This window comes from Penaeus chinensis, chromosome 11 (assembly GCF_019202785.1).
Source record: "Penaeus chinensis breed Huanghai No. 1 chromosome 11, ASM1920278v2, whole genome shotgun sequence".
NCBI lineage: Eukaryota > Metazoa > Arthropoda > Malacostraca > Decapoda > Penaeidae > Penaeus > Penaeus chinensis.
In genome coordinates, this window is record NC_061829.1 from 10,916,057 (window position 1) to 10,924,845 (window position 8,789).

At 37.5% G+C, this 8,789-nt stretch overlaps 1 protein-coding gene across 2 annotated transcripts; it reads right to left on the minus strand.

The window, feature by feature from the left end:
- Window positions 1–1,895: 1,895 nt before the first annotated feature.
- Window positions 1,896–6,579, minus strand: LOC125030501 (elongation factor 1-beta'-like). 2 transcript variants are annotated; one of them, XM_047620552.1, is made up of 4 exons: window positions 6,412–6,579; window positions 2,779–3,010; window positions 2,273–2,462; window positions 1,896–2,137 (listed from the first exon to the last, which is right to left on the minus strand). In XM_047620552.1, the coding sequence occupies exons 1-4, from the start codon at window positions 6,492–6,494 to the stop codon at window positions 1,983–1,985; spliced, it is 660 nt and encodes a 219-aa protein (XP_047476508.1). In that variant the 5' UTR covers window positions 6,495–6,579; the 3' UTR covers window positions 1,896–1,982. The 2 variants fall into 2 exon arrangements, with proteins under 2 accessions (XP_047476508.1, XP_047476510.1); XM_047620554.1 differs by lacking the exon at window positions 6,412–6,579 and adding an exon at window positions 6,162–6,335.
- Window positions 6,580–8,789: the final 2,210 nt, after the last annotated feature.

Sequence of the window (8,789 nt, forward strand, 5' to 3'; positions counted from 1 at the left end):
GATTTCTATAGTGGTCAATGGTGAAAATAATCAAATGTACTAGATAACCAACCAAAAGCCACACAGCTTTATGATAAAGTTTTGTGGCAAAAACGGTAAATATGACTTAAGAATTTGGATAAGTGAACAGAAGAAGGGGATGAAGAAGAGAAGGAAAGGGAAAGAGAGAGAAGATTCTGTAAAAAGGGGAGGGCTCAGGTCCAAGGCAGGGATGATTTCCTACATTGGGCCTAAGTCCGTCTCCTAACCCACCTCCCCCACGACAATAATGAGAATGGTTAATGGTTAATGGTTAAAAGCAAAATAAATGTGCTAGACATCTAAGGGCATGTAGCACTATAGTTAATGTTAGTGAAGGGTGGTTGGGTTAGTGATTAGTTGTTGAAGCTGGGTTAAGGAATTGGTGAGTGAATGGGTTAGGGTCGGATGAGGTAATGTAAAGGGGTTGGATCAAGTGAAGGATATATATGCGTTTGAGGAAGGAAAACAGGTTGTCAAAGCAGAAAGAGTGAGATTCTGTAAGGATGTCTGATAAGTTGGGATGTCTTTGTAGGGAGGACGTGGGCATAACAACAGAATATGTGGGACTGAAAGAGGAACATTCGGAAACCGCGAATGTTCCAATGAAGGTTAGTTATACTTTCGTTGATTTACTGGCAAAAGTAGGAGTGGAAAGAAGAAAGAAGGAAGAAGAAAAAGGAAAAAAAAAAAAAAAAATCATGCAAAATTAGTAGAGTCGAGGGCTTCGTCCCAAGGTTGGAGAGCTCCCCATCGTTGAGTCTCCGCCTCCTAAGCCCGTTGACAATTGAAGTTGGTTTAAATTTAGATTAACGGTTAAGGAGTCTACACTTACAAATATTCATTGCAAGTACTGGTTCCCATACTCGATTGTTTACATTTTCAAATGTCTTTGTTAAATATCAAGCCCTTTTTGGTCATTTTGGCTCTGAAGTCTAGTATTAACTACTAGAAGGTAAGATCATGTTTCAAACAGTGAAAAAAGGATTATATGGTTATGATAGAAATAACTTTTTTTTGGTGGGGGGGGGGGTAAATTCCCTCTATTGGCTTCTAGCTAATACAGTTTATTTCCACATTTATAAATGCAGGTATCAAACAAGTCTCAATGATTCAGTGTATCCAAGTCTCAGTCTCAATGATTCAGTGTATCCAAGTCTCAGTCTCAATGATTCAGTGTATCCAAGTCTCAGTCTCAATGATTCAGTGTATCCAAGTCTCAGTCTCAATGATTCAGTGTATCCAAGTCTCAGTCTCAATGATTCAGTGTATCCAAGTCTCAGTCTCAATGATTCAGTGTATCCAAGTCTCAGTCTCAATGATTCAGTGTATCCAAGTCTCAGTCTCAATGATTCAGTGTATCCAAGTCTCAGTCTCAATGATTCAGTGTATCCAAGTCTCAGTCTCAATGATTCAGTGTATCCAAGTCTCAGTCTCAATGATTCAGTGTATCCAAGTCTCAGTCTCAATGATTCAGTGTATCCAAGTCTCAGTCTCAATGATTCAGTGTATCCAAGTCTCAATGATTCAGTGTATCCAAGTCTCAATGATTCAGTGTATCCAAGTCTCAATGATTCAGTGTATCCAAGTCTCAATGATTCAGTGTATCCAAGTCTCAATGATTCAGTGTATCCAAGTCTCAATGATTCAGTGTATCCAAGTCTCAATGATTCAGTGTATCCAAGTCTCAATGATTCAGTGTATCCAAGTCTCAATGATTCAGTGTATCCAAGTTTATAGTTCAATTTTGGCAACACTTCATACAGTACTGATCATTATGTGAATAACCACTTCCTTCTGTATGTTTAATAATTGAAGCTAAATATTCATTCCATATCAAGTCAAATTACATTGCCAAGGGCATCAAAACCACAACAGGACGTTTGACTTTATTAAAAATATTTTTTTTCGGATTTTATTAACGTCAGACTGCAACAACCGGAAGACCAGAGTAGCGATGCATCTTAGACCTTGTTGAATGCCGCAACATCAACAGACTGGACGAAATCCTCGAACTCCTGGATCTTCTCAATGAGGTCATCAACAGAAACTTTAGCGTCTTCTATCGTGCACAAGATACTGAGCTTCATGATGCCAAAAGCCAGGGGGTTGAGCTTACCTGTAACAGAAATGTTTGTGACTGATAATTTAGGAGGCATACATACAGGTGAGATGGAGTCAAATCTTTAGGTAATTAAAACCTCAATGAATTTTAGCCACCAATTACAAATAAAATTGTTTAAAACAAACTCACTTGCTCCCCAAACAAGACCATCCATGACGATTGTACGAATTTTATTCTCCATCTCCTTCATGTCAGTCTCATCATCCCAAGGTTTGCAGTCCAACATGACCTGTGACTTGGCAATAGGACCTGGTTTAGCAGACTTCTTGGCAGCATAGGCAGCTAGTCTCTCCTCTCTCACACGGGCAGCTTCCTCATCCTACAGACATAGAAATACTCAAAATTGGCAGAAAAAGGGGAGATCTTTCTCCAAAGCTGGTAAGAAATCAGATACTATCTAGAACTGCACATTATTGTTCACCCGAGTATTCTACATCATGATGACATCAATTTCAAAATATCAGTGGTGCCAACTTTTTCTCCAAGTCAAACAAGATGGATTAAACATAAGCTAGAGGTTATTTACAAATAGAACAAAGTTAATACTAACAGCACAGGAAAATCTTGTTTCCAAGAATTGGAAATTGGTGGTCTGTTTGGAACCCATACAAGTTTTACAACTCCAACCTACTAACCTCTTCCTCCTCATCTGAGCCAAAGAGATCAACTTCATCATCGTCGTCATCATCGGCAGCAGCAGGAGCTGGGGCCTGGTTGGAAAGGGCCTTCTTTACACCAGGGAACTTGCTCTTCTCAGCACCAAAAGAGCTAATGTGATTGTACCACCTGAGAGCATGTGAATACTTTCCAGCTGGGGCCTTGCCCATAGCTTCAAACACTGCTACATCATCCTGGGATGGGACAAACCTGGGGAGGATGTAAAAAAAAAAAAAAAATTGCATCAAAACTGAAGATACTCAACCAGCAGGTATTTATAATAAGGTATAATCAGATACTATCTAGAACGCACATTATGTGTTCACACAAGGTGTTATCCATCATGAAAACAGGAATGAGAACTATCCCATCCTCATAGAATATTCAGAAATAAGACACTCGCTCATTCGTCAGACATCAAAACATTCCCTAGGGAAACTCATTATGCAAAACCAAAGTATATAAAAATCTTATTCCCATAATTTTCTTCCAAAGACATACCTTTAATTTTGAGCTTGTTCATCTGTTTCCTAAATCTTTTCTAAATTGACACTATTCAAAAATTCAGCTAAAAAATGTAAGGATTTTAAAATATGAAAAACTTCTCAAACAATATACAAAAAATCCATGCACTGCAAAGGCAAAATCATGCAGCTACTTTAGAAAATGCAAACCTACTATACAGTACTGTTAGAGATTCCAGCAATTCATAACAAAACATTTCTTGTGTTTACCAAAGGAAAGACCAAACCCTAAAATGGGATACACAAATAACAATATGAAATATATATATATATATATAATATATATATATATATATATATAAAACTGCTATGTAAGCAATCCTAAGGTCTTGGTACTGCCTGTAATGGACAGAAAGAACAAATACAAGGCTTCATTTAAAGCAAGTTGGAGAGAAAGTTGCATCTCTGAAGTAATACTTCAGTATACACTTAGATAATGCCTGCACTAAGATGGGGAACACCTATTGACATCTATTGACAGAGGGAAAAAAATTCACTTACAGATATATGAAATGCATAGGCAAAGAATATAAAAAATTGTAAAAATAGCTCATGACCAATGCCTTGGAACTGGGTGGAGATCCAAGGGCAAAGCCCCACATTGGGGAAGATTTTAGTTTATACAGCAATAATTCCCTGGAGAGCCCTCAAGGATGTCAGCCAGGTAATAGTAATAGAAGGGTGTGGCCACTTTGTAAACAATTACCAATGATTTTAATTGCTGGAAATATGAAAATATAAATGGAAAAACAAGCCTCATGCATATTACACCATGAATAATCTGAACAAAAAACTATGGTTAATGATAATGTTACCAAGAGCAACACAGAGGGAAATGGAAATTGCCACCTCATAATGCATAAAGCATAGAATAATAAACACTGGCACAGTTGCTGTGGCCTCACATTTATTACAAAATTACCTATCTGTTGCACATCACCACTCGGAGACCAAGTCCACAACACCCTCATATAGCCAGAGTTCTTAATGTCATGTTTTCTACATGTCTGTTCCCTAAAAGTTGGCACAAAGTGCTAACAAAGGGGAAGGGGAATATAAGTAGAATATAGGGAAGGTTAGGTTTGGGATTTTGGGTTTGAATGATACCCCAATGTTTAGTTATGTGCAGATAAACTATTGGGTAGGGGGGGGGGGGGGGGGGGGAATGGTTTTTGGACTGATGGTTGCATTACTCTCATTAACAAATACCAAAATAATAACTGCAAGGTTGGCTGGTTATATGAAACAATATCAGCCGAGCAAATGCTAGCTGCCACATAAAAAAATACATTATATTCAACTAAAATAAATTATTTTTATACTTTCTTTTGAGAGAGACTGGTTAAAGAATAATTCTACTTTTAAGTAGATGCACAGCTGCTTACCAGAGTTATGAGTAGAATCAAGGATTATGGTCTACAACTGATGAAGGACTGGCTTTAACATTACTAGGATAAACAGTGTTGCATAGTATATTGTTAAGAAGTATAAAAAAGGAGACTTATAGTTTGTAAAAGTAAAGGTTTACTTACAAATATGTGCAGTCATATGAGCAGCCTGCTATAAAAGTTGTCTATCCATTTTTATCTTACTGTTATTTTTTAAAACTGTTCTGGCCACTGTACCATCAGCAGTGCATCAACTATGTTCAAACTTATTCCACAATTTGCCTGCAATTATAAAACTTGACACCTAATAATGATGGCTACAGAAAATTTATGATATTCTTGCAGAGGACTGAAAGTTAGTCCCAGGTACAAGAAACACGACAAAGGAAGATCGCAGAAAGCGCCACTCACAGCCAAAGTCCACTCCGCTCTCCCAAGTTTCAGCTCTATCTTCCCAAGCACAAAAAAAAAAAAAAAAAAAAAAAAAAGATTTAGGGGTAGCTGGAGGGCTGGGGATGCCTAGTCATGACAATTTAGATTGGTGACTAAAGTTTGTGACATGGAGTTGGGAACTTTGTCTCTGGCGAGTGCATCCACACCGTAAAGAATTACCAAAATGTGCGCTTAATGACCCATCTATCTTAGTCATTTTCTGGTGCAACGTGGTCTCACTGTGCTCCACAAACTTGAATCCTATGGCGGTCAACATGTTCACTACAATCTGTTACATAAAACACTAACATGCAATTACAACATTCAAACTACATTTAACTCTTACTCAGAGATTTAATTAAAGTTATTTAACATTGTTATCTACTGGTGAAGGATGGATTTTACAACTTCACTTTAAAAGGAACTCGAGAAATTTGAAAAAAAGGGTATTCTAAATCAGGAATCAAGGACAGAATTATCAAAAAGAATCAAACTCCTTACTTTTCCTAAACTGGAATAGGCACTGAAGGTTATATTAAGTTATATTATGCATGCTATACTGTTCTTGCAAAGAGTATATGTACCAAGAAACTTTTAAAAAATTACACTGGTAAAAACTAAACTTGCCATAACTAGAGTATATTGCAAAAGCACAAAATGTACAAAACTTAAATCCCATTCCAGTGTACATACTCCCTTAGCAAGAAGAAACTGATCATTTTTTTTGATTTTGTGGATTTCTATGAGGCATCTAACTTCAACCCCTCACCCTCCCTCTAAATTTTTTTTTTAAAAAAGGGCATGAATAGTCTCTTAACTGGTAATTTTACCAAAATCCATCTATTGTCTGATCCAAAATAAAAATAAAAATAAAATAAGCACAAATCTTAACCTACGTGATTTTGAAACTGATTCGAGCACATGTCAATCGTCTAACATTTCCACCAACAGCTGCCACGATGAACAGTTTTAAAATGACAACAAAAGCCTTTCTTCATGACAGCGCGAGCAACTTACCAATTAACTCAAAAATCGAAGAAACCTCCACAACTAGTGCCGAATACTCATTACAGGCCGCCATGCTCGCTGTATTCTCTTGTAACCAGGCGACGTGACCATGTGTCTGCTCCCCGGCGCCACCTGAGGACTTACCTGGACTCTGCGCCGAGAAAGTCTGTTTCGCGAGGCTTTGGTCTGAGTAAACACGCATGGCGGCTCGGGAAACACATGGAATTTTTAATCTTTAGTTTTCACTGTGACAACGTACCCTTCGATGTAACTTTTGTCCCCAAGATAATCATTTAGGGCCTTGACGCCAGCGTCACTTTTCAAGTCACCGAAATTTGGCATTTTCCTGGCTTTTAGCGTCCGAAAATAGTGCCCTGTGCTCGGTCGTGTCTCTTTCGGACACTCTTAGACGGTCAGAGACCGACACCGTGTCCGAATGCGGCGAAGTGGATTCACTTCTTTGTATGTCACCGGGGCCCTGTAGTTGGAAGTACTAGTTACATCGACATTTTTTGCGATTCATTACAGTGATTGTATTTTATCTATATTTTTTATGAGTCTGATATCTCGACAAATTGAATGGAAGGGAAACTGGCATTGATATGCCTTACCGGTACGAAACTAAAGCCAAAGTCGACTGGGAGATTCGAAGGGAGGACAACCTACACATTGAACTGGTACTTTGGTTCTAAACCCCGTGAAACTTTCACATTATTTATATAATTAAAAATCATTGATAACTTTATTCATGGATCCCATATTTTTTTTAATACTCGAATTTATATACGATATTAGCAAGACAACCGATATATCCTACCCAAATAATACACCTACCAGTTTCACCAGTTGTTCTTTTTCGACGTACAAAGGTATAATCAACGTTATTTCAAGCCTATAAAACATCCACCAGTCTTGAAAAAACAAATTAAATTTATTCTTAAGCCAAAAATGTAACATTTACGCAACTTGAACGCTGATTGGTCGACGGTTCACCATCTTGCCTCTCAGCTGATTGTTGTTGTGGTAAGCAAAGTTCGCGATTTTTGTGCCTCACAGACTTGTTAGGGGTTATTTTCTCGTTTTGGTAGAATGAAGTTGATTCTCTGAGGTTTGTGGACGTGTTGGGTGTGAATAGTAATGGGGTAATTAAAAGTGAGTGGGTTTAATTCATCCCCGGCTTGAAATCGTAGTTTTTGGTTTGTTATTGTTCTATGAGAGAAGACTTATTTCGGTTATCACAGCGGGTTAATTAAGGTCGTCAGAGTAATGTATAACCTTTTGTGATCATTTATGTGTAAGTGTTTTTTCTGTGGATTAACTGTTATATATACCTAACTTCTACCTTTGATGTCGGTATGAGGCCTTATCTCGAAGTAGAAACAATATTTTAGAAATTTGAGTTTATTCCTCTTCTGTCTCCTTAAAATTCGTCGGTATGTTTTTACCTGATAGTCATTTTTTGATTGTCAGGACGAAGAGTTTCATTGTGGGTCATGGCTATGCCTGACCTCTTTCCTTTCTCATTGATTAGGTGGTATTGATATTGATTTCTAGGTATGTATTCATGGTATTTGTTAAGGAGAGAAACGCACCCTCCAGAGACAAACTTTCAAAACCAGATTTGGTTATCATGGAAACCCATAAAGCCAAACCAAACCTCTCCTACCTCCTATTTATTCCCTAGATAAGGGGGTAAGCCTCCCCCTATGCCCCCCTTTATTTGCAATTCGTGCCAATTGCCACAACAATTTTGTATAGAAGATATTTGTGATACATGCCTTCAGAGTGGAGGGTACAGACAATCCGTGGTGAGAAGGAAATATAGAAAATGGACTTATAGAAAAAGTGACACTAAGAACTCTGGCTGCGTGAAGCTGTTATGGACTCTGTGCGGTGAAATGCAGCAGATATATTTGTCATTTTGCAGTAAATGTGAAGGGGCAGCAGCTGTACCTGTGTTGTTCATGACTCTTTTTCTTATGCTTCATGAGGTGGTGGTGTCCACTTCCCTCTATTTTTGTATGTCGCTCTTGGTAACATTTACTGTATTCTAACATTGACCACACTAGGATAGGGGAAATCTAAGAACAGTGTCATCAGAGAGGGGAAAACTACATTTATTTGTATATAAAGTAATGTGTGGAGGCAGAAAAATAAGGTTGTTTGTTTCCCACAGCCATGTATTATAGATATAATGTAACAAACAGAATGACAAAAAATAAGACATTTTTCATCTATGGTACTACCTTTGCAAGTTGATAACAACAAAGTTGTACAGGACATAGTAATTTGCAATATATTTATAGGAAAATGTTATGGCACTATTAAAATCAAAGTAAAAACTACTTGAAATAAATTTCTGAGGCAAAAACAACATCAGAAATAAAGCAAATATGCTGTAACAAATGCCATGAGGAGAGTAAGTCGACAGCATTCAGGTATGGTCCTTTATTTCATGTGGGATGGAAAATGCGTATTACAGTGAGGATAATTGAAAGAAGAAATAATATTTGTAAGATAGGAAATGCACATTACTGTGCGGATAATTGAAAGAAGAAATGATAATTGGCTGTATGAAACTAATAAATAACTAAAGATAAAATGAGAAATGAGGAAAATAGGTCACAACAAATACAA